Raw genomic sequence first — 27758 nt, 5'->3', positions numbered from 1 at the left:
CTATAAATCAAGAGTTGCATTGCATTATGACCAAAGCTGGTAACATTTATTAAGCACTGCAAGCTACCGAGGCACCCTCAGGGCACGTGTCTTACAACAATCTTCAAAGGGATATTGTCTCCTTCAAACACATGATATGACCACACATTTTTGGCACCCAAGGGTTTGAATCTGACACTGTATACTAACCAGCGGGTTCATTGTTTGCATATTTGTTAAATGCTGTAAAAGGAAAAAGACACCAGTGAGGCGGCCTGTTTTGCAGCACTTCATAAAGGGGTATTGTTACCTCTACTTGAGACAGACCTCCACGTAAGTTGAAGTAATGTAGGCACACACAGCATTAGATTGACTATCTCTTTTTGTAATAAAATGTCTCATTAAATTGAAGAAAAAAAAAAAGTGGTAGTGTCTATCGGCAAAATGTATAGAACACTTAGGTGCTTAATTCAATGTTGAAATTAAAATGTGTTAATGAAATAACTCAATGTAACCTAATCTTTTTATGAGAGATTAGAAATAGTAAATACATAATGTTTGGTATCATTATAATCAGCCTTTAAGTGCATTTTAGGATACAACAGTTATTTAATTATAGTTGCTAAGGTTAGCCAATTTGTTCAGAAGTTGTACACATTTGTACTTATTGTGCAGTAACACGGTGGCAGTGCCATGGAGGTAACAGCCAATAGCAGACAAACTCTATAGTGTGGTGGGGCATGGTGTAATATAGCTGGGAATTGATGTTCAGAGGATTACGGACTTCCATCATGAGCTGAAACATGTCAAAATGTTTCCGTTTTAGCAGGAGATGTGTCTCCTGGATTTGGTTGGAGACTCGATAGGGTCTTTCTGAGACACATCACTATTGTTATTCCATAAATTATACAGCTCTTGTTTCTGCTATTCAGAGATATTACTAATGCCACTAATTTTATTTCTAATTTGTTCATTTATATTGTCAGCACCATCCGTCTTCCTCATTGCAGACAAATTTGACATTATCTGGAACACCAGACAAGACACTTTCAAATCTAACTCTCTTCCTATTAGGTTCAAGGGAGGAAGGATTTCTGTATCCATGACAGCAGTAGAGTTACTGATTGGCTTTCAGTGGCAAATACCTATGCTATAACAGTTTCTGGACTTTGATTTGTTCAAGTGTTCCTTGTTTTTTTATAAAATTTCCGTGTTGTGAAGCTATAGGGAACTATGATCAATTAGAGGGTTTTCTGCCAGTGATAGTGCACGCAAGCAGTAAAGTTGTATTGAGAAGGGTATTCAGACATAGGAACTATTCAAATTGTTTCTCATAAATTGTGATGAAGATCTTGAGTTTACTTTGTAAATTGGCTTCTGCTAAACTGACTGAAACTAATGTTTGTAAATAAACAAGAAGCATATTCATAGTGTTACATAGCTTATTTGTTACAAAACAAATCCAGCTACACACTTTTAATTAAAATGGAACTCAGAAGTCTGCAAGGACATTATAAATTTGTGATCTTCTTAAAAGGGGATTACTTTGCTGTGCTCTACAATTGCCACTAAACAAAACTGATGAGCCAAAATCCATGTAAAATCTGATTGTACATTTACATTTCTGCAGCCCCCGCCCCCAAGGAAGCGTTTTAATCCCCAACAGGGAGTCACAGCTCACAAAACAGTGTAGCTCAAGTACAAGCACCCACACTATATTCATCCACTATTCGAGAGTAAGAGTACTAAGTGACTTGAAATGAACTTCACATATAATTTCAGATCTTTACAAAATGTATTCTCACCGCACCGACACTCCCCCCTTCCACAACACACACACACACACACACACACACACACACACACACACACACACACTAAATTTTCGGTGCTATCACATCAGGCATGGTGTTTTAATTTAGTACTTCTTTAGTACTAGCTTTATTCACAACACATCAACACATTTTGCAGACAGTATCCACTTACGCCACTGCTCGTATCTGCAAAATTGTATCATTGTACAACACAGTTCAGGAGGTACAACGTCATAAACACTACTTAAAATGGAGCACAAATTTCTATGACTATACTCATCCTGCGTTTGACCATGAGAGCACTTAGCAACTTACAACCAACTTAAAACATAATTTCAAACCTTTTCTAAACTACTTCTTTTGTACATGCTTAACGTCAAACATTTGACACATTAACCCATTTGTAAAATAATCATAAGTTTGAAACTGTTTTATACATGGGAGTTTGATTCTTTTAAGAACCAGATGTTACTGGTATAGTACAGGGCATCCATGATGAAAGTTCCAGTTTCAAAATGCTTACGATAACCATTGCTCAAATCAAGTAGACTGGGGGGAAAAACCACAAAAATTTTACCAATAGATGGTGCTATAAAAGTCTTAACATAAATTGGAATGGCTACAAATGACAGATGAATCACAAAACGATGGCTATGGTTTGTATTGTGCATTACACCATTCATACTGTTCAATGTGTACAACTGCAGAAGTTCAGCAGTCAACAGCTGTGGCACTGTTAGTTAGCTAAGCCCACCCACCATGACAAGATTTGATCAATTTGATGCTAAAACTTGATTTTTTAATTGTCCCGAGGCAAAAACTACATAAAAAGCAAAATGACTTTGGCATTTAATTGTTGTGGGGCACAGATCACATAAAGAGTAAAATGACATTGGTTTTTAATTGTCCTGCATAAAAAGAAAAATGAAATCTGTTTCTAATTATCATGAGATTCGCGTATGCCATGTTCAATATTTCAATATGCTGTCCACTGTTTTCTGCCACAATTTGAAATCAAGAAATAGCACGTTCCACAACAGACTGGAGTGTCCCGGGAGTCACATTCAGAATGTGATCGACAATGCACGCCTTCAATTCAGCTACATTTGTAATTGGAGCACTGGACACATCTTTCATGTGACTCCACAGCCAGAAGTCACACAGATAAAGATCAGGTGATCTGGATGGCTACGATGTAGGCAAATTATGGTTGATAATTCTAGTAATTGCAAAAACACCTCTGCAGCATATTTTCACTGGCTGTGCAAAGTGTGGATGACTGCCATATTGCATAAAAATGATCCTACCCACACATTTTCTGCTGTTGAACGGTTGGAATGATGATGGTGAACAAAAGACACTCATGGTGTTTACCAGTGATGATACAGGTAATAACAGGACTTGCAGGACTCATCTCCTTGAAAAAATACAGCTCTACGAAAAATTATAATCCCAATCCGCACCACAGAGTCACCTTTGCAGAACGAAGTGGCATCAACTGATGTGCATGCAGATTTTTCATTGTCCATATTCTGCAAGTCTATGTATTGACATGTCATGTCCTGGATGATGGAAATAGGCTTCATCTGTCCACAGAAAGTTCCATGGCAATTCACACTGTCTATTTTCATGTGAGCAATAAATTCCAAGGTGAACGTTTCTCTTTCTGGCAGGTCAGCAAGAAACAACTTCTGAACATGGAAGATTTTGTACAGATAGCAATGCAGGATGTTTTAAAGGATATTGTACAGCATGCTTGCAGGTGTGTCCAACTTTTGGGCAATTCCCCATGCACAGCATGTCTGCACACCACCCCTCAACTGCTCCTGCAATGGTGTGGCTACATCTTTGACAGAAGTTGGATCAATTGCTTTCCTCCCTCTGCCACACTGCACTTCAAAAGAACCTGTCTCTTAAAATTTTGGAATCATTTTCTCCAGACCCTTAGCAGACATTTTTCTTATCTGTGAGTGCCCAGACCATCTGCGGGGCTACTGGCACAGAGTCACTATTCTTGTGAAAGAGCTCTACCAACAGCTTGTGATCCTTCATGGAAACAGTCATGTCGAGTGTCTAGGATGCAAACTGAGGAACAGCCATGTGCAGTGTTTCTGCTGGTGTGCATATTCTGATGATTACAGCACCACCTATGGTCAAAATTTCATTAATGCCCCCTCCCCAATGACATTCCCCCAATGTTAGTAATATGCTGTTCAAATCTGACGTTATTCCGAGCAGTGGTTCTCTTTCTACAGTGTTTTGAAACTGGAACTTTAATTATGGACACCCCATATAACAAAGGAGACAGAAGACTTGCACCCCCTCACCCCCCTCCCCGAGTAGCAGCTATCTTTCTATTTTACTTGATTAAATTTAGATGCTAAAAGCATGACAAGCATAGTGATAGTTTATTGTACAGATTAAGTTGCTATGATTTTCTTGTCTTTTGTTAATGCTTAACTTAACACATCTCTGATGGTTCTCCGTCTCGAGTGGATCTACAGAACATGATGAATGACTGAATGGACGAATGCATAAATGTGAGCATGCATTTATTTAACATCACTAAATAGATATTCTCTGAATGTAGAGTTACTGTGTCCTTTGGCCCTTTAAGTTTCAATCCCCTGCAGGGGCTGTCCAATACTGGTAACTGGAACAAAGGGTACTGAACTGACAGCTCACACAACCTTGGTTAGAAAAAAGAAAGTCCCTCTTATTTGGCTTCTGCCAAGCAGATTTGGTGGAACTTCACTTGTTTCTGAAGGGGAATTTGTCTTATGCTTTTGTATATAATGATCTGTCATAGCAAAAGTAAATGGTAAAGGGATGCAGTTTCAACAGTGAGATTACATTTAAATATAGGGGGCAAAGGAGATGAGAAGTTATTCACAGTAAGTCTGTGATAGTACCCTCACCCTGGGCAAAGAACTGCATAGCTCAGAAACAGTGTAGAAATGCAAATTGGCAAAGAGAGAACTCTGGTAATATGTTAGTTCAAAAGAAAAAGATTAAGGGAACCTGGTCTGATGGCTTCACACCTGCACCTCTTGCACTTTAGACCCTACATTTGTTGAATATTCCTCCCGCAGTCAATACGTCATGCAGTTGGACTGACTTAAAACAAAGTGCTCTAACAAATCTACTAAGACTGAATGGTCAAAATTAATTGTATAATAAGCTGTTAATATATTTGTAATTTTTAAAAATTATGTCTGCATAACAAGAGTTCAGCACTTTTCATGGGATATTATTATTTTTGGGGTAGTTTCGCTTTTGAGAAATCTAACAACAACAAAATCCAGGACGGAATAATGGCAAAATTATGAAACGGAAAGACTGCTACTCACCATATAGAGCAGATGTTGAGTCATAGACAGACACAACGAAAAGACTGCTATACATGTTGAACTTTTGGCAAAAAGGCCTTTTTATAAGGTAGACACACAGATACATATTCACACAAGTGCAACTCTCTCTCTCTCTCTCTCTCTCTCTCTCTCTCTCTCTCTCTGTGTGTGTGTGTGTGTGTGTGTGTGTGTGTGTGTGTGTGTGTGTGTGTGTGTGTGTGTCACACCCTAGCTGCCCTGCCCTGTTCCCAACACATCGCTGCACACTCCCACAAGCAGCACTGTGTCACACACACACACACACACACACACACACACACACACACACACACACAGATATATGGACACTGAGGCCAGACTGCGAGCAACTGCACCTGATGGGAGAAGCAATCGGAGTGGTGGAGGAAATAGGCGTGTAGTGCTGCTTTTGGGATCATACAGGGACATGGTTTGGACAGGCTAGGGCAGCTAGGTGCAATTAGGAGGTCACCTACAAACAAATCCACAGGACAGCAATAGAAACCGCATGGCACCATCATATGCCAGCCTATTCATGGACTGCCTTAAGGAATGCTTCCTAAACACCCAAAGTCCAAAGACCCTCAACTGGTTGATTCACTGATGAGATCTTTGTGATCTAGATTGAGGGTGAGGACATAGTATCCATATTCCTCTAGAACCTCAACACTTTCTCCCCCATTCACTTCACCTGGCCCCCTCAAACCAACACCCTCCTCAATGTTGACCTCCACCTCAAAGATAGCTATATCAGTAACTCTGTCCACATCAAACCTACCAGCCACCAGCAGAACCTCCACTTTGACAGCTGCCACCCATTCCATACAAAGAAGTCCCTTCATACAGCCTTCCATACAGCCATGGCTGTCGCATACGCAGTGATGAGCAGTTCCTCTCCAAATATACCAAGTGTCTTGCTGAGGCCTTCACAGATCGTAATTGCTCTTCCAACCTTGCACAGAAACAGATCTCTTGTGCCTTGTCTCTCCAGTCAACTACCACCTTCCACAGACCCACCACCTGACCACAAAGGGGCACTCCCCTCCCAGGACTGAAGCAACTGAATCATATTTCCACCACGATTTCGACTACCTCTTGTTGTGCCCTGAAACGGGAAATAACACACCCACTGTCCTTCCCACCCCTCCCACTGTGATATTCCACCACATACCAAGCCTACACAACATCCTCATCCATACCTACTCTACTCCTTGTTCCATCCCCTTGCCTCTTGGCTCATATCCCTACAACAGACCTGGATGCAAGACGTGTCCCACACGTCCTCCCACCACCATCTACTCCAGTCCAGTCACAAGCATCACCTACCCCATCAAAGGCAATGCTTCCTGTGAAAACAGTCATGTGATCTCTAAACTAAGCTGCAACCGTTGTTCTGCATTCTATGTAGCTCCAGTACCAATTTGATGTCTGTCTGCACGAACAGCCACCGACAAACTGTAGCCAAGAGACATCTGCACCATGCAGCTGCTGAGCATGCTGCCCAGCACAACATTCTTAATTACTGCTTCACAGCCCACACCATATGGATCCATCCTACCAACACCAGTTTTTCTGAAATGCACAGGTGTGAACTCTCCCTGCAATATATAATAAATTCCTGTAACCTGGCTTCAACCTTTGTTAGTCCCCGCCCTTCATCTACCTATCTCCTTCCCTGCTCCCACTCCAGCACCACAAAACTTTCTACTTTGCCAACACACCCACCAGCCTTCCTTCCTCTCCTCTATTTCTCTCCTTTTCGCCTCCCCCCCCCCCCCCCCCCTCCACCCACCCAAACGTCCTGACTGCACCCCTAGCTGCCCTGCCCTGTTCCCAACACATCGCTGCACACTCCCACAAGTAGCACTACACCCCTACCCTGCTATACCTCCACCTCCCTGCCCCAGTCCCCTTTTTATCCCCAACACAGATTGCTTCTCCCATCAGGTGTAGTTGCTTGAAGACCTCTCTCAGTGGCCAGAGACAGTGGCCATGTGTGTATGAGTTGTACTTGTGTGAAGGTCTGCGTGTTTTCTCCTTTAGGAGAAGTCCTTTTGGACTCAACATTTATAGCAGTCTTTTTGTTATGTCTGTCTGCAACTCATCTCTTCAACAAGGTGAGCAGAAATCTTTCCTTTTCATAATACTGTCATCTACAAACGCTAGATTAGATTTTAAATTTGGATAATGAGGTACTTTTCCACAAAAACTTGTAAAACAGCAAAATAGGGATGATTTTACACTAAATTTAGTAAAATTTCCACTGAGGGAGGAGATGAGGAATGTATCTTAGTAATACTAATTTAGCAGTAGTAGAAGTAGAAGTAGCAGATGGAAAAGAATTTACTCAGAATTAGTACTGTAGAGTAAATTTCTGCCTAAATTTCTGCACACAGCTGTTAGAATATAATAAATAAACTGAGTGGCTGTAAGTCATGGAAAGCATTGTTCCATTTAAAGATATACCTTGTATGATGCCTTAACTGACTTGGAAGTCAGATGACAATCAGAGCAAGATGCACGGGTGATACCAAATTCGCGATTACACAAGAATTTTTGTTTCTGCGATCTTTATTTTGCTTCACAGAGAAGACTGCCATTTCACTGGAGATAATGTGGCACTGCTCGACAACTGTTCTGCACATTCTAACATTCTAAACATACAACGTCAAGGGAGCAGAACCACTAGTGACTTGCAGTTTGGGCAGGATGTTACCAACACTGACCTATGGGGCAAGGGTGCAGATAATATAGGCTACCCACAAGGTAATCCTACAGCAAGCATTCTGTGTGTGCACAAGTCATTTGGCTGCTCCTACCCACAGACGCTTGGCCAGTGCTGGGGAGGTGAGAGGTGGGGGCAGTCAGCATGTACTTAAATTATGTTTAATTCTAGACTACTTACAGGTACATGCTGAGCAGGGAATTTTTTGCACTTACCTCTAAAACTGTATAAATTATCTCCCATTGCAATGGTCTGAATTTTGGATGGCCAAAATATTTTTTCAGAACCCGTATATGTTTCTCAGATGGGCACTGACTGTCAAACTAAAAAGAAGAAGAATTAAAAAAAATGATGAAAGAAAGAATGAACATTTAATAAAACAATTAAAGTTTTTGAAAATTATTTCATTTTAACAATATGCAGCACAAAAGATAAACATGGGTATCTTTTATTTGAAATGAAATAGTTTTGATGTCTGGAATGCTGCATAAGAATATAGAAAAATTCACAATTACTATACTGCTAACACTCTTCATCAACTGTCATGTTTCCATGTTACTTTCTTTTACATTATTTTATTATTTCTGGTGATATATTAAGACTTTTCTGTGGAATGTTGGTCATATTATTGCTTCTCACAGTCATGACATAAATAAAAAGAAAGATGATGAAACTTACCAAACAAAAGCGCTGGCAGGTCGATAGACACACAAACAAACACAAACATACACACAAAATTCTAGCTTTCGCAACCAATGGTTGCCTCGTCAGGAAAGAGGGAAGGAGAAGGAAAGACAAAAGGATATGGGTTTTAAGGGACAGGGTAAGGAGTCATTCCAATCCCGGGAGCGGAAAGACTTACCTTAGGGGGAAAAAAGGACAGGTATACACTCGCACACACACACATATCCATCCACACATACACAGACACAAGCAGACATTTGGCCTTTACAAATGTCTGCTTGTGTCTGTGTATGTGTGGATGGATATGTGTGTGTGTGCGAGTGTATACCTGTCCTTTTTTCCCCCTAAGGTAAGTCTTTCCGCTCCCGGGATTGGAATGACTCCTTACCCTGTCCCTTAAAACCCATATCCTTTTGTCTTTCCTTCTCCTTCCCTCTTTCCTGACGAGGCAACCATTGGTTGCGAAAGCTAGAATTTTGTGTGTATGTTTGTGTTTGTTTGTGTGTCTATCGACCTGCCAGCGCTTTTGTTTGGTAAGTTTCATCATCTTTCTTTTTAGATATATTTTTTCCACGTGGAATGTTTCCCTCTATTATATTCATGACATAAATATATTCATTATTAGTCTTAAATCAGCATATTAATATTCCTTGACATTTTCCTCATTTAGTATATGATAAGTCAATAGATTGGGGTTTCTGGGTAACGAGTTTACTTATTCTCTCATTTTATTTTATATTTCATGATTTATTTGTATGTAAAGTGCAACCAGCCGCTTTTTTGGTCTACGATATGATTTATTTTCTGTACCATCAAGCAATTTTCAAACCACTGCAGTCTTATCATCAGATGGGGGTTACAGGAACATTGTCTGGACCAAGCACAGCTAGACACTACAGTCATAGTGCTGACAGAAACAGAAATTTAGTTACTGGTAATAAAAAGACTATAAACCTTAACGATCTATCTTTTCATAAACTTCTTGGTACGAATAAACAAATTCCTGTTATTTTTGCCACTACAATGACCATAGCATCCAGCTGCACTTGGTCCAAATAATATTCCCGTAACACCTCCATCTGATGAAGATCCTCCAGGGGCTTCAAAACTAGTAATGCTACAGAAAATAAATTGTACCAAAATTCAAGAACGTGACTGGTTGCTTTTTACACACATAAATCCCCAATTTAAATCACAGTTGCAGTTCATAATCCACAATGGATACAATGAATTTATTTAAACTTAACTCACAAAAAAGGATTACAGTAACGATTATAAATCACAGACAACTAATAAATAACAGAAAAATAATATGTGGTACATTCATTGATTCACATAATGGGCGATCAAAAAGTTTCTTTTGGAGGGTATTGCTGCAGAGTATACCCTATGCAGCGTAACTCCAATGTGGGTATGTGAGCACCAATATGTAGGTAATGGATTAGTGTGGCATTTGTGACTTTCTGAAGCCTGTGTGGTAAATGCAGAAACACGAACTATGGCAACATTGCTACCAAATGCATCCAAACAGGATCAATGTGCTGCTACTCTTTTTGTGGCTGCCAAAGGACAAATACCACTACATGTCCATCTGACAATGAAGAATCTGTTTGGAGCAACATGTCTGTCGAGAACCACTATTGCGGAATGGTGCATCAAATTCCGAAATTCCGAGCTGATTGTGATTCAACACAATATGCACAGGACTATCTGGAAGGCCAGCCTCATCCATTACAGATAACAAGTGGGCAGCTAATGATACGATTAGGGCAGACAGGCACCTCACCACTTGTGTGCTAGCAAAGGATTTTGACTACAGTTTCAGTACTGTACAATACATTATCAGGCAGCAGTTTGGCTACCTTAGGCAGTGAATGCCAGACAGACAGCACATCAGACGGTTCTCTGCCTGAAGCACCAGATGCTTTCCAATGTTGAAGGCAACATGTTTCTCAAATACATTGTTGCAGGTGTTGAAAGCTGGTGTGACCACTGTGAACCGGAGTTTAAAGTGTCAATGATGCAATGGTGTCATCCATCGTCCCTTGTCCCAAGAAGTTTAAGAGCCAGCCATCTGCTGGAAAGGTGATGCACACCCTGTTTTTTGATTACCAGTTCCCACTGCTTGTTGATTTGAAGGAACCTGTGTCTCCACTGTGGAGTGGTACTTCGCAAAGCTGGAGAAATTATGGCACACAATTGGCAAAATGTCTGCGAAAACTGCGACAAGGAGTGCTGCTGCTTCATGATGATTCATGTCCCCATGTCATGAATGTAATTCATGATGTTATACCAACTCAAATGAGAGATACTTGAGCACCTGCCCAATAATCATGATCTCTCCCCATGCAATTATCACAACTTTGGTCCATTAAAAAGGTCTTGGAGGGGTGACAATTTCTGTTGGGTGAAAATGTGCACCAGGCAGTTACGGACTTCTTCATGCAGCAGAACACAGAGTTTTACCAAATGCATATCTTCAATATGATGCATCAGAGGGATGATTGCCTCAATGATCATGGTGATATTGCCTACTTGGCATGTCAATTATGGACTGGACAACCTTTGAACAGAAACTTTTTATCACCCCTTATATGGAAAATTCTGAAGTTTCTTCCACAATGAAACACAGGGAAACAGGAAAGTATTATTTATGATATGGGCAGCAATACAATGGAATCTACTATGGTATTATTTCCAGAGAAGAAATTATAGACAACAATCATACAATGACATGAGCACCACATAAAAAACACACTGGCCATTAGCAATGTATGTCTGCAGTCATGTTCAATACTTTGGTCTTATCACAGTGCTGGATAATAAATTCCTTTAGAGTTCAAGAAACCTCCAAGTACCCTGTATGAAAGTAGTTAACACCAAACCTAATAATGACTTATCCCAACTTTGTTCTTGGAAAAGTTAGATTGTCTGGAGTAAAATAAATATCTTCTGGCTTTAGAGCAGGGCTTCACAACATACGTGCTCGCGGAGCAAGCTGTGAGCAGCAAGGCGCGAGCACGGAGCAGCGCGAGCACGCTACCCCCACTACTGGACCAGAGCGGAGGGTGGGGAGAGTCACGTGGGGTACACAACAGCTGCCGCCAGTCGATGTAAATCCGCGGCCACCTGCAGGGATATCACTCACGAATTATTACTGCGACAAATGAAACAAATAAAGGAGAATGTACATGTGCCACATAATTTTATTAGCTTAGTGTATGCCTCTACCATCTGTAGACACTGAAACTAAAGAATTCCAAGACAATCCTATATTTTCAGTACTTTCTTCAACACTACTTAAAATATCACCTCCGGTTATAGTGTTCTTCATGGCTACTACATCGAGGAGCCCCTCACTCACCTGAAGATCTCTATTAACACCTCTAATAAATATGGCAAGCTGCGCTGTTCCAGTGATATCAACACTTTCGTCCAGAGCTAGAGAATATGCCATAAAATCTTTACAGATATTTGCAAGCTGTCTCTGGACGTCGTCTGCCCTGTCCTGTATGCGACGCATAATGGTCATGTTAGATAATGGCACAATCTAAAACTGTTCAACTTGCGATGGACACAAATGTTCCGCTGTAACTACCAAACATTCTTTTATTAAACGCCATCAGTTAAGGGGCGCAGGGATTTTGCTAAAAGCAAAGCAATTTTGTAACCCACTCTGAGAGCTGCCTCAGTTGATTTTTCTTCGTTGTCCAGATCTTCTTCGGATAGCTTCCTTTTAAGTTTAATAACTTCCTGTGCACGATCTGGTCAATCACATTTTCCACGTCCGTAGTCTTTCGCGTGGTACGACATATAATGTCGCTGCAAATTAAATTTCGTAAAAGAATTCAGCATTTTGTGACATACTAAACATTTTGCAACACCATCTTTTTCAGTAAACAGGTACAATTCCTCCCAATGGGGGTTGAACTGCGAAAGCATGGTTGGGGTTACACAACGGCAACTTGACATGATTCTTAACCAGCGAAGTGACTGTTAGATCTGATCATAGTACTTTAAACGTTACACAGTCGGCGTGAATTCAATAGGTACGCTGCGACCCTATTCAAACGTGCGCGCACATTTACCCTCCCTCCTTACTCCGCGACCTTGCACCTGCTCGCGAGCACGTGCCTGAGCAGACGCGAGTACTCACACTCAAAACCGGCCAGTTGTTAAGCCCTGCTTTAGAGTTATCAGACATAATCTAGGAAGCAGAAACTATTTTATAGCGGGCATTGACAATATAAGTGTTCTGAAGAGTGATTATGCACTGTGCTAGGACAAGATTACATTTACTATTAAATTCTAAGAAATCATCTGGGCTATATAAAACTGCAGATGGACAATTTGTGGACATAAAACAAATGTCCTTTGCATATGAAAACAGGATGGATTGTTCCAAACAAAAACCAAGTAAGAATCAAATACATGCTGAATCATGATGAAATTGCTTCCATGACCTTATGAAGTACCCAAAAGTATTATTAGACAAAAAATTCAATGATGGTACAAAAATTTTAATTGGCAACCAGGTATGCAATCTATTGATTGTAAAAACTGAATGAAAACAATCAATTCAAGTGTCTGTTAGAAAACAATTGAGTCACTGCTGGAATTTTACATATGGGTTGCATTATTCATTCCATTTTTGAGTGAAATCAGTCTAGGGCGCAACCGAATGATGACGACTGATTCAGTTGGTTGGACTATTCATTTTTTCTTTCAAGCAAAACCTTTCACTTGCTTTCTCCAAGAGCAAATGGATGAAAACAGTCAATACAGCTCGTTGTGGTTCTGCATATTGACTGAATTATTCATTCGTTCTTTTCAAGTGAAAGCAATTTGTAGTTTTTCTGTCAGTTGAACAATGTGTTTGTTCTTTAAACTGAAACCACTCTATAATGTTTTAGCTGACTGAGGTAGCCATCCATTCCTCTGAGTGACCAGACTGTAGTACTTTCATTAGTTAAACTAAAGCAGTGCTATACGACAGTGGTACACATACTCCTGGAGGGAGCCCTATCTTGGGAGGTATGTGAAGATATCTCATGGGGCATGTCAAAGTTAAAAAAAATAAACGTTATATAAGGGGCAGGCAGACGAAAATGAGACAGATCGAAAAAAGTAAGTTGATTGTTTATTATTCAAAAGTAATCACCATACTCATTAATACATTTATTCTACTGAGATACAAGATGGTCAGTGCCTTAATGGAAAAATGTTTACAGTTGCCTACAGAACCACGATTGTAATGAGGCAAGCACCTCTTTGTCCAAAGCAAATTGACAGCCATGAATGTCTTTTCTCAGAGTTTCAAAAATATGGAAGTCACATAGGGAGTGATTGGGTCTGTGTGGAGGATCTATAAGGGCTTCCCAGCAAAACCTACAAGCGTGCTCGAAACAACCTCGGCAACACGTTGGCCCAGGATGATAAATGTATTAACATTTATGGTGATCATTTTGAAATAATAATGGTTTACTTACTTTTTATCCATCTGTCTCATTTTCACTTGACTGCACCTTATACATATGAATTTAATTATGAATTTTCATGAGGACTAGGGCCACAGCCTTCGAGAAATTTTTGAATGAAGTCACTTCGCTTGAGGCTGTTGGAATAATATTTATTGCAATTGCAATTTTGACACATGGTCTTTGTCAAGTGCTGTGAGCTACAACATTCCACAGTGCTTGAGAATGACCATGTGCTGAAACTGCAGTCACAATAAATAATATTTCAACAGCCTAAAGTTGACTGACTTTGTTCAAAAAAAGCATTTAATTATGCACTGAACAGATCAAGTCTTCTTTTTGTTACTCAAAACTGATTAATATATTGCTGTGAATTGATTCCACATGCAATTTAACATGTAACTAATTAAGTTGATGTATCACTGAAAGAAACATTTATGCTCAACTTTTTGTTGAGCATAAATGTTTCTTTCAGAGTACGAGACAAACAAAACAACAAAACATTGCCATGTTTTATTGAATGTTTGCATTCCATTTTACTGAAAATGTGTGATCACATCAATTAATTAAAAACCATTTGAATTTACATCTACATCTATACTTGGCAAACCACTGTGAAGTACTCAGCATAGGGTGCGTCCCATTTTACCAGTTATTAGGATTTCTTCCCATTTCATTCACTTATGGAGTGCAGGAAGAATGATTGTTGGAATACTTCTTGGGCATGATGTAATTATTCTAATCTTATCCTCATAATCCCTATGTGAGCAATACATAACACGTTTTAGTACATTCCCACAGTCATAATTTAAAGCCAGTTCTTGAAACTTTGTTAACAGACTTTCTAAGGATAGTTATGTCTATCTTCAAGAGTCTGCCAGTTCAAATTCTTCAGTATCACTGTGACATTCTCCCAGGGATCAAACAAACCTATGACCATATGTGCTGCCCTTCTCTGTATACATTCAATATCCTCTGTTAGTCCCATTTGGTACAGGTCCCACACACTTGAGCAGTATTCTAGAACAGGTTGCACAAGTGATTTGTAAGCAGTCTCCTTTGTAGACTGACTGCATTTGCCCAGTGATCTACCAATAAACGTAAGTCAGCCACCTGATTTACTCATGAGTGAGCCTATGTGAGCATTTCATTTCATATCTCCACAAAGTGTTACACCCAGGTACCTGTACCTGTATGAGTTGGCCTATTCCAACAATGACTCATAGATATTATAGTCATAGGATACTATGTCTTTTGTTTTGTGAAGCATGGTTTTACATATCTGAACATCTAAAGCAAGTTGCCAACCTTTGCACCACTTTGAAATCTTATCAAGATCTGACTGAATATTTGTGCAGCTTCTTTCAGACAGTAGATCATTAAAGATAAATGCATCATCTGGAAAAAGTCTGAAGTTACTATTAACGTTGTCTGCAAGGTCATTACTATACAACACAGACAGCAAGGGCCTGCACACACTCACCTGGAGCACACCCAAAATTACTTCTACATCTGACAATTACTCTCTATTCAAGATAACATGATGTGTTCTTCCAAAGAAAAAGTCCTCAAACCAGTCGCAAATTTCTCTTGATCCCCCATATGATAGTACTTCTGATCTAATCATGCCCACCACTAACAAAACTGTAATTTTCCCAGTTGATTGTTGGATGATTAAAATCTCCAGCAATAATTACAGTAGGACAGTGGAACTTACTACAAGGGAACTGAGGTTTTCTCTAAGGTTTTCTGTTACATCGGAAGATGAATCTGGTGGGTGGCAGGAGGATACAATTATCATTTTATGCCCACCCCTAATGCCGAGTCTTGTTCAAACAATCTCACATGCCAGCTTCAATTTCTATCTCAGAGGATTTGAGTTTCTTGTCTATTGCGACAAATACACCACCTCCATTTCCCATTTGCCTATCCATTTTGATATACATTTAAATTCTCCCCAAAAATCTCATTTCTATCAACTTCAGACTTCAAGCAGCTTTCCGTACCTAATATCATGCGAACTTCACTACTTTTAGGAGAACTTCAAACTCTGGTGCTTTGTTGTGAATGCATCAGCAGTTAATTACTAGGATGTTGATACCCTCACACTGACACTTCTCAGTACCCTACAACTTTCATTTTCTGGACTGGATGGACAGTTACCTAATCTAAAATATCCTTGTGTGCACACCCCCCACACAGTCAGCTACCTGAGAGGCAGCATGTGATGTGGAGTGCACACCTGTCTCATTTAGGGGGACCCTACAGTTCTCAACCCTATGGCTCAAGTCACAGATCCTTCGAAGTCTCTGGTTCAGTCCTTCCACTCGACTCAGAACCAAAGGGTTACAATCAGCTCTGGGGACAACGATGCAAATTGTGAGCTTCGTTGAAACTCAGTGTGCAAGGATGGTCTTAACCTTCTGTGCCAGTCACTGGAATACCGCAAGTATGACCTTGGAGATCAGATGACAGGCCCTCAACGGCTGCCGGAACAGCCTCTTCAACACGACGAATGAGGCCCCCAGGCATAAACACTGGGTGCACATGGTGTCCTTCTGGTCCCTTGCTGTAATTGCCCTAAGAGGCACTATCACTTACCGTACACTTTAACTACCAACGATTAATAGACCCCCTACCCTTTTGCATTTGCCTCATGCTGACACCAGACAAACCACATTTCCCCAAAACAGGTGAAGTGAGTCCCATGGGCTCAGTTTCAGTTTGACACAGCACCTTAAACTTGTTAGAGAGATTGGTACAATCAATGCCCTGAGTCCTCCATGCTCCCCATCCATCATATATAGGATGCCTGGAATGCCATTCGCAGTCAACTGGACAAGTAATGACAGATGGTGGTACCACTGGTACATGACTCTCGAGAGCTCTTCCAACACGATGACTCTCAGCAACTGTCAATCAACTCATTCTGTATAAGAGAACAGCATTCACGGTAGGGCTGCATTTTAGCTGGTGCACTGTTACAGGACACTGAACAAATGATTTTAAATTAAGTCCACTGATTATCTTTTAATCTATTGAGCTAAAAAGTTACTAATTCCCTATAATAATTGAAGCAAATACACAAAATGAATTTTCTATTAAAGCAGCAGAAAAAACCTGCGGTAAAAATTACTATTTTCCTAAAACTTTTGAGGTTGATTATAGTTGTTAGCAAGCTCGAAAACAGAGTTAATTTACGATAATTATAGATAATATAAAGGACTACTCCTTTTTAAGGGAAACCAGCTGTAACACAACATGCTGGTTAGAATATCTGCTACAGCAATTAAAACCCCCAATTGCCAATTTACTGCAAGTTAGACTATGCATAAGAAAATGGGAGCTCCCAAAAATTCTCAAAATGCGCATTTATCTGCATTGATATAAAATGAAATTCTGAGGTGAAGTATTCTTTTGGCAGTAACTGTGACACACAAATGCTGATTTGCTACAAAATAAGTTACATATTAAAAACACTCATACCAGTAACTTATGAAAATACAGGTTTGTAAGTCCAGAATGAGATTTTCACTCTGCAGCCGAGTGTGCGCTGATATGAAACTTCCTGGCAGATGAAAACTGTGTGCCCGACCGAGACTCGAACTCGGGACCTTTGCCTTTCGCGGGCAAGTGCTCTACCATCTGAGCTACCGAAGCACGACTCACGCCCGGTACTCACAGCTTTACTTCTGCCAGGAGAGCTTGTGTAAAGTGTGGAAGGTAGGAGACGAGGTACTGGCAGAAGTAAAGCTGTGAGTACCAGGCGTGAGTCATGCTTCGGTAGCTCAGATGGTAGAGCACTTGCCCGCGAAAGGCAAAGGTCCCGAGTTCGAGTCTCGGTCGAGCACACAGTTTTAATCTGCCAGGAAGTTTCATATCAGCGCACACTCCGCTGCAGAGTGAAAATCTCATTCTGGAAACAGCCCCCAGGCTGTGGCTAAGCCATGTCTCCGCAATATCCTTTCTTTCAGGAGTGCTAGTTCTGCAAGGTTCGCAGGAGAGCTTCTGTAAACTTTGGAAGGTAGGAGACGAGGTACTGGCAGAAGTAAAGCTGTGACTACTGGGCGTGAGTCGTGCTTCGGTAGCTCAGATGGTAGAGCACTTGCCCGCGAAATGCAAAGGTCCCGAGTTCGAGTCTTGGTCAGGCACACAGTTTTAATCTGCCAGGAAGTTTCAGCTTTGTAAGTGTTCGAAAATTCTCAGAAATGACCTATTTCTCATATAATTATGCAGTAAAATTAGACAAAGATTGTTTTGAACAAGCATAGGCTTACTGTTCTCAAAAATTTAAAAGAGTGCAGATAAGTTTAATCCAACAAATGACAACAACAATACGTGTTTACTGTGGCACTCACAAACGTTCAAAATTTCAAAATATATCGCAATACCAATGGGTATTGATACAATCAATGAAACATTATTTAGAATTTAGCAAACAGTAAAATATGCCAATCTATATTTACAAACTGGCACATGAATCTTGTACATACAATCTCACACAAAGGAAAATTCCAACGTCAGCTGTAATGTATAAAAAAATATGCGAACTGCACAGATTTTTCACTTAGCTGGTTCTGTGCCAACATGTACACTGGTGTACTGATAAAGAACTGCTCTTAAGCATTTATTCAGCCATTTACTAGCGTACTGTGCAGAAAACCACGATACCAATTATGTTCATACATGTCATACAACTGCACACAAAGCCGTTTACATTCTACAATCTTCAAGATGTAGCAAGTATGAGAGTGAAGAAGTATATTCACATTCATATATTGGTACTTCAGTTTCACAGTTAAGCCTATGTTTAGCCATACTGTAAATGGTCTGACACCATCCAGGATCACACCCCTCTGGATCACTGGGAGGGAAGTGTCTGTATTACTGCCCAGGGCAGCAGATTCAGTGGAGAGGTGGCATTTATTGTCCACTGGCTGTAGCTGCCCTTTACCAGCAGGCACTTGTCACCTTCTGTATTCAGCTGCTATCCTGACGAACCAGAAGGCAAGCTACACTCCATTCTGCGCGACAGACACACAAATTGCCGGAGAAGGAGTAGGATGAGGAAAGGGAGGGGAGGGAAGATTAATGTAAGTAGTAACCTTCTGCTCATATAAAGCAGCTCTCAACACATCTTTTGGCATTCACAGCTCGTGCAGTATCCAACAATAGTCTGCTGAGAGTTCCTTAAGGTGAAACACATAAAATGACATTTCCATCCCAATACACTTACATTTTCAAGAAAATACTTTTTATTCACCTTACCTTGCAATAAGATACATTATTTGTCTCTAAAAAAAGTTGGCAACCCTAGTCAGGGTTCATCTATAAATGTGAAGACTGAAACAATATGTAAGTGAAATCACTCAATCCTAGACTGAGTGAAAGTGGTCATATAACAGACATAACCATCAGGGAGCTGTGTCAGTCATTTGTTCCACAGTAGGTGTACAACTCAAACTCAGTGAGTATGTCAGAAACATCCATACAGCTGATGTGGCTGCAAAGACTAATTTCGTTTGACTAAAAATACCAGCTAAATGAGATAACAATTGACTGGCCAATCAGTTGTTAAAATCAGTTGACTGTCCCATCACCAATGGGATCTGGCTTCCATTAAAGCAATGGTTGATGTTTTTGTGCACCTGGAAACAAGCACACTATGAAGCCCCAAGAGTAATTCGTAACTTCTTAAGGAGTACCTAGACATAAAAAAAGAATACGACAATGGGTTTTTGGTGTTCCTGAGAACAAAATGCATTTACACAAAGTCTCTCAGAACTTTTGTGCCAGGCTCATGAAATAATGTCTGAAAGGTCACTAACTTATATGTGGACCACAAATTACAAGTAAAAGTGAATACTCACTAGACGAACACAGGCTAACAAGTGACAGGCAATGGATTTAGCTGAATGTTGGGTCGCCAACACATTGGTGTTCGGTCTGTCATGCACACTAAACTTAGGGGTTGTCAGTAAGGAATTCAGTCATGTGGAATCGCAGTTAACTCTGATACCATGTTGAGGTTGCTCCCATTTTGTTGTTGTTATAAACTAACATTTTAATTACAATTTCACCAGCTGATATTATGGAGGATCAAGAGGATTTAGCAGCCATTACAGGGCATGTGCAGCACTTATTTTACTGCAAGATGCTGATAATCAAAAAGGAAGAAGAAGAATTGATGCTGGTGGACAATCTCTCTTTTAGAAAGTAGAAAGTGTAATGTGAAAATAAATTAATATCCAGCCTTAACCTCTTCAGTGACAGTGATAAAATAAGTGAAAAAAAATGTTTTCATTATTCGTTTTATTGTTGTTACACACCGTTACATTCTAAATTCCACTGTTTTAGTTTTTATTTTTTATGTTTTATAAAGTATGGAAGGTACACCTAAGTGAATTTATGGTCTTAACCAGTAGAAGAAAAACTATTTTATAACTAATACGAAGATTTTTGTTTGTGTTAATTCTCTGAAGAGAAGACTTCATTAGATAATCAGTCAAATTCAATCTAAACTTGATTGAGGACAGTCTTTTACATTCTGGTACTCCTTCCTTTGATTAAGATCTTTTCTACATAATCCAAAAATGAAGAATAACTAAATCAGTAGCATGGTTAAAAAGTGTAAGCGGCCACTTCTTTGTTCTGGTGTTTGACCTGTAATACAGTGAGCCACGAACCTGTCACACAGATCAAAGCCAACAGTGTTACAACTGGAGCTTTTTACAATAGCTGGTTTTGGACTATCAATATTTTTCTGACAAAATTATGAAACAGATAGATTGCTACTCACCATATAGAGGAGATGTTAGTCACAGATAGGTACAACAAAAAGACTCCCTGTCTGTGACTCGACATCTACACTATATTGTGAGTAGCAATCTATCCTTTTCATAATATTGTCATTATTCCAACATGGATTTTCCACTTTGATATTTCTTCTGAACACTTGAAAATCACTTACAAGAACCCTGTGGCTCACTTCCAACATAGGAAGTGAACAGAATAACAGACTTGTTATCTTCTCATTTAAAGACACATAGCATTTTGTACTGTCTCACATACTGATCCCATTCCCCTCTATTCAGGCCATGATCAACTTTAAATTTTGAAGCCACCTCATCAGTCCTATTCTTCATGGTGGTCCCTCTTTGTTATAAACTGTTATCTAACAGACAGCTCAGTTGACTTATTCCCTGTATACAAAATAAATAAAATAAAATAAGTCTATCAATGTGTATTAAATGCTGTCCATTTTTTGGAACTGTCACAGTCAATAACTTAACTGAACCTGCACCTAAATCTATTTTTTTTACCAGTTCAGGTTCAGGCACTGTTCCTTTCCCAGTATAAATAGTGAAACCAAGAGCTAGACAATCTGAAAAATACAATTTTTTAGCCCAAGGCTTAGGTGAAATGTATGTTCTCATGCCCCATCTGCCAGAGAATGTGATCATCTGCTAGTCATTTGAGAAATGTTTAGAGTGTGACCATGTGTGAGATTTGTTTCTCTAAAGAATTATCTACAGGCCTTACTTTCCACAGTTTATCACTCCAATCATGGACATCTAAATTATTTACAATGTGTAAATTGTTTTGTAATTGAAATACCTATCCCGAGAATTAGCAATAAGAGGCATATCAAGTAGCCTACTCCAGTATATCCTGGTTTGTGGTAACTTGGATGTACCCACTGGAATTTCATGGTCCACAAAGAAAAGAATTTCATTCATATGTGCGGGCTTATTTTACACATGATAGAGATTTGTTTGCTCTGGAATAACATTCCAAAAATGCTTATCACAACATTCAAAGTAGTACACTGCCAGATTACTCAACACAATGTCGGTCAGTTCTTCATATTTATCTTCTGCTGGTAGCTGATTTGCCATTTTTGATCATGTCCACTTTAATTTACGGTTGCATATTTTTTCCTTTGATGTATTAGGTTAAGTGTCTTCAATTTTGATTTCTGTAGGCAGCTGTTCACTATTCAATGCAGATTCAGCAATTGTCTCTTCACCAGAATTTGTTAAAACTCATCCCCTCAACACCTTCAGATCATGAGCTATGGGTAGCAATGCTGCTGAGTCATATCTTCAGAAAATCATAAGTGGCACTGCAAGCTGCACGAACTGAGCTATACAACACACACAAAAGACTTGTGATACAGGACTGGAGATGATAAAAACCATTTATGAATTTTACAAAGTGAAGACTTTAAGAATTACAAAATTTTTCCCGAGGGCATGCAGCTTTACTGTATGATTACATGATGATGGCGTCCTCTTGGGTAAAATATTCCGGAGGTAAAATAGTCCCCCATTCGGATCTCCGGGCGGGGACTACTCAAGAGGATGTCGTTATCAGGAGAAAGAAAACTGGCGTTCTACGGATCGGAGCGTGGAATGTCAGATCCCTTAATCGGGCAGGTAGGTTAGAAAATTTAAAAAGGGAAATGGATAGGTTGAAGTTAGATATAGTGGGAATTAGTGAAGTTCGGTGGCAGGAGGAACAAGACTTCTGGTCAGGTGACTACAGGGTTATAAACACAAAATCAAATAGGGGTAATGCAGGAGTAGGTTTAATAATGAATAGGAAAATAGGAATGCGGGTAAGCTACTACAAACAGCATAGTGAACGCATTATTGTGGCCAAGATAGATACGAAGCCCACACCTACTACAGTAGTACAAGTTTATATGCCAACTAGCTCTGCAGATGACGAAGAAATTGAAGAAATGTATGATGAAATAAAAGAAATTATTCAGATTGTGAAGGGAGACGAAAATTTAATAGTCATGGGTGACTGGAATTCGAGTGTAGGAAAAGGGAGAGAAGGAAACATAGTAGGTGAATATGGATTGGGGGACAGAAATGAAAGAGGAAGCCGCCTGGTAGAATTTTGCACAGAGCACAACATAATCATAGCTAACACTTGGTTTAAGAATCATGAAAGAAGGTTGTATACATGGAAGAACCCTGGAGATACTAAAAGGTATCAGATAGATTATATAATGGTAAGATAGAGATTTAGGAACCAGGTTTTAAATTGTAAGACATTTCCAGGGGCAGATGTGGACTCTGACCACAATCTATTGGTTATGACCTGTAGATTAAAACTGAAGAAACTGCAAAAAGGTGGGAATTTAAGGAGATGGGACCTGGATAAACTAAAAGAACCAGAGGTTGTACAGAGATTCAGGGAGAGCATAAGGGAGCAATTGACAGGAATGGGGGAAATAAATACAGTAGAAGAAGAATGGGTAGCTTTGAGGGATGAAGTAGTGAAGGCAGCAGAGGATCAAGTAGGTAAAAAGACGAGGGCTAGTAGAAATCCTTGGGTAACAGAAGAAATATTGAATTTAATTGATGAAAGGAGAAAATATAAAAATGCAGTAAGTGAAACAGGCAAAAAGGAATACAAACGTCTCAAAAATGAGATCGACAGGAAGTGCAAAATGGCTAAGCAGGGATGGCTAGAGGACAAATGTAAGGATGTAGAGGCCTATCTCACTAGGGGTAAGATAGATACCGCCTACAGGAAAATTAAAGAGACCTTTGGAGATAAGAGAACGACTTGTATGAATATCAAGAGCTCAGATGGAAACCCAGTTCTAAGCAAAGAAGGGAAAGCAGAAAGGTGGAAGGAGTATATAGAGGGTCTATACAAGGGTGATGTACTTGAGGACAATATTATGGAAATGGAAGAGGATGTAGATGAAGATGAAATGGGAGATATGATACTGCGTGAAGAGTTTGACAGAGCACTGAAAGACCTGAGTCGAAACAAGGGCCCCGGAGTAGACAATATTCCATTGGAACTACTGACGGCCGTGGGAGAGCCAGTCCTGACAAAACTCTACCATCTGGTGAGCAAGATGTATGAAACAGGCGAAATACCCTCAGACTTCAAGAAGAATATAATAATTCCAATCCCAAAGAAAGCAGGTGTTGACAGATGTGAAAATTACCGAACTATCAGCTTAATAAGTCACAGCTGCAAAATACTAACACGAATTCTTTACAGACGAATGGAAAAACTAGTAGAAGCCAACCTCGGGGAAGATCAGTTTGGATTCCGTAGAAACACTGGAACACGTGAGGCAATACTGACCTTACGACTTATCTTAGAAGAAAGATTAAGGAAAGGCAAACCTACGTTTCTAGCATTTGTAGACTTAGAGAAAGCTTTTGACAATGTTGACTGGAATACTCTCTTTCAAATTCTAAAGGTGGCAGGGGTAAAATACAGGGAGCGAAAGGCTATTTACAATTTGTACAGAAACCAGATGGCAGTTATAAGAGTCGAGGGACATGAAAGGGAAGCAGTGGTTGGGAAGGGAGTAAGACAGGGTTGTAGCCTCTCCCCGATGTTGTTCAATCTGTATATTGAGCAAGCAGTAAAGGAAACAAAAGAAAAATTCGGAGTAGGTATTAAAATTCATGGAGAAGAGATAAAAACTTTGAGGTTCGCCGATGACATTGTAATTCTGTCAGAGACAGCAAAGGACTTGGAAGAGCAGTTGAATGGAATGGACAGTGTCTTGAAAGGAGGATATAAGATGAACATCAACAAAAGCAAAACAAGGATAATGGAATGTAGTCTAATTAAGTCGGGTGATGCTGAGGGAATTAGATTAGGAAATGAGGCACTTAAAGTAGTAAAGGAGTTTTGCTATTTGGGGAGCAAAATAACTGATGATGGTCGAAGTAGAGAGGATATAAAATGTAGACTGGCAATGGCAAGGAAAGCGTTTCTGAAGAAGAGAAATTTGTTAACATCCAGTATTGATTTAAGTGTCAGGAAGTCATTTCTGAAAGTATTCGTATGGAGTGTAGCCATGTATGGAAGTGAAACATGGACGATAAATAGTTTAGACAAGAAGAGAATAGAAGCTTTCGAAATGTGGTGCTACAGAAGAATGCTGAAGATTAGATGGGTAGATCATGTAACTAATGAGGAAGTATTGAATAGGATTGGGGAGAAGAGAAGTTTGTGGCACAACTTGACCAGAAGAAGGGATCGGTTGGTAGGGCATGTTCTGAGGCATCAAGGGATCACCAATTTAGTATTGGAGGGCAGCGTGGAGGGTAAAAATCGTAGAGGGAGACCACGAGATGGATACACTAAGCAGATTCAGAAGGATGTAGGTTGCAGTAGGTACTGGGAGATGAAAAAGCTTGCACAGGATAGAGTAGCATGGAGAGCTGCATCAAACCAGTCTCAGGACTGAAGACCACAACAACAAACAATGGTATCTGTTCTTTTGGACATGTCCCAATGTGGAACCCACAGCTGTGATAAATTACATGTAAAACAAAGGTGTACGGGGAGGGGGAATGCAGCTGACATCAATAGTCCTTTTCCTTTCCTTTCTCCTCCCCCCTCCACCTTCAATTTACACATAAGCTTGAATTGGAAAATGGCCTATTTCATAACTTTTTCCAAATAAAACCTACAGATTTTGAATTGCTATTGAATTACATAGGCCCTAAAATTTCCAAAAGTGAAACCTCTTTTAGGAGAGCTATAACTACGGCAATAATATTAATCGTCACTCTCAGGTATTTAGGTACTGGGAATTCATATGACAGCTTAATGTACACCTTTAAAATATCAAAACAACTCATCTGCAAGATTGTACCTGAAGTTCGGTCAGGTATAATTTGAAGTCTACAGGAATATGTTAAGGTAAGATTACACTTTTTTGTAGTGTTTAGTAATATTAAATTTATTCATGAAATAGAAAACAACATAAGTAGCAACTGTATACATTTTTAGTAAAATGTAACATATTAATTTTGGAAAATTAAGCATCCTCAGGGGTACAATTACTGTTTGTAGTATCTGGTTACTATGATGAGAATGTGTGGATAAATTGTGGCAATGGCAAGCAGTCTGAGTCTTCAGGAGGAACTGGTGGAACTTTATGATTCGACTGAGGAGGTGCTGTGTTGCTTGTAGGCATATACGTAGATATTCTGGTGTAGCTCAGCATCACTGATCCAGGAAGCAACTGACAGTGATGAGGACTGGGAACTGGGAACTGCATATGTGTGGCAGTGAAGGAGATGGCCAGGTACAAGTGTATCTAACATGTTGTCCATAAAAATTATAGAATTTGTTTTGGAATGTGAATGTGATGTAGTGATTTCTATCTCATATAAACCTATACTGGTTTTGACAAGGATTTGTCTGATCAAATGCTCTAGTGCACTGTTGTATGCCGACAGTACTTTCTGTGCTTGGCAGCAATATGGTACACATAAATGAAGGTTTTATCTCATGAAAACCATTTTTCCATTGAGTTTCATCATCAAACCATAAGCAACTTGCTCTGGATTGGTAATGTTGTTTTGGCACAGAGGAATCTGGGATGTGAGATTTATACAGTGGCATGGTATTGTCATTGATTCATCTTTGTCCATGCTCTCACCATCAGGCACCCAATTAAGCCTTCGTTCCACAGAAAGGTTGCAATTTCCTGCTGCACTGATATGTCTTTCCTCAGTGTTATGGTATGAAAAAAAAAAAAAAAAAAAAAAAAAAAAAAAAACCCATATGGAGCACTACTAGGTTTAAAATTGTTCTTTGTTATTGATAGATGCCTTCCAATGTAGAAACAGTGGCACAGGTAGCACATTAGTTCAAAAGTAAATGGAATTTTCCCAATTGCATTGGAACCACTGATGGAAGAGACTGGCCAATAAAGGTGTTGAAACACTGGAAATGAATATTACAACTATAACTAGAATTTTGAAATAGTTTCGTTGCATTTGTATAATTATTTGTCATCATGTGAAAAATGTTGATATATAAAAACATAATTCCATCCTCCAAATTTTATCAGGAATGGAGTAAGCAATGACCTTCCTATACTGAAGTATATTTCAACATGATTGTTTTGTGTGTTGCATCTTATTGTTTCTTGTTTGCCAATATTGGTTGCCAAGGAAGCATTTCTGATGAAGTTTTTTTTTTCTATTTGTACCTATGGAAATAATTGCAAAATAATGAGCTGAACTTGCCTAGTGAAAAGCCACTACAAAATAGCCAAACGAATATTCCATGCTTCTTTGTGGACGACAATGCTTTTGTTCTACATAATAATTTATTTAAAGATTAAGAAAGGGGACCAATAAACAAATTTTTAGCTACAGGCTGAGCAAAGCATGTCAGATTATTGAGAACATTTTTGTAAACAGGCAGCAGCAGGGTGTAGCACACGGCAAAAGACTTCCCTGGCAACCGCACGTAAGGCCTCCCCAGTTAGTCTGACAACCAGGTGCCACGTGCTGTCTGTGGCTGACACTGTCACTCGCCAGATGCCGTTGCCTGTCCTGTTTCAGAGGAAACCTCTCAGCCTGCAAGATCTGGACAATCACAGAGGGTGGGATTATTGATATTTGGAAGCTCCAACATTAGGCACTTTATGGGGCTCCTTTGGGACATGGCTGCCAAGAAGGGGAAGAAAACCAGTGTGCACTCCCTGTGCATTCTGGGTGGAGCCATTCCAGATGTGGAATGGGTCCTCCCAGATGACATGAAGAGCACAGAGTGCTACCAACTGCAGCTGGTGGCTCACATCGGTACCAATGACGTATGTTGCTTTGGACCAGAAGAGATTGCCTCTGGTTTTGAGCGGCTAACAGAAGTGGTAAAGGCTGCCAGCCTTGCTTGTGAGATGAAAGCAGAGCTGACC

The 27758-nt window shown here is 39.8% G+C and overlaps 1 protein-coding gene across 1 annotated transcript in view; it reads right to left on the bottom strand.

The window, feature by feature from the left end:
* Positions 1–27758, bottom strand: part of LOC126473225 (Werner syndrome ATP-dependent helicase-like) — a 226536-nt gene that overhangs the window by 178453 nt on the left and 20325 nt on the right. Inside the window, exon 2 of the mRNA XM_050100136.1 lies at positions 8102–8209. Coding sequence (XP_049956093.1) covers positions 8102–8209 — 108 coding nt within the window. The remainder of the gene's footprint in view (positions 1–8101; positions 8210–27758) is intronic.

Source organism: Schistocerca serialis, chromosome 4 (genome assembly GCF_023864345.2).
Source record: "Schistocerca serialis cubense isolate TAMUIC-IGC-003099 chromosome 4, iqSchSeri2.2, whole genome shotgun sequence".
Classification (NCBI taxonomy): domain Eukaryota; kingdom Metazoa; phylum Arthropoda; class Insecta; order Orthoptera; family Acrididae; genus Schistocerca; species Schistocerca serialis.
Note: the sequence above shows the minus strand (reverse complement) of the source record. Positions and strands in the feature narration are given on the sequence as shown.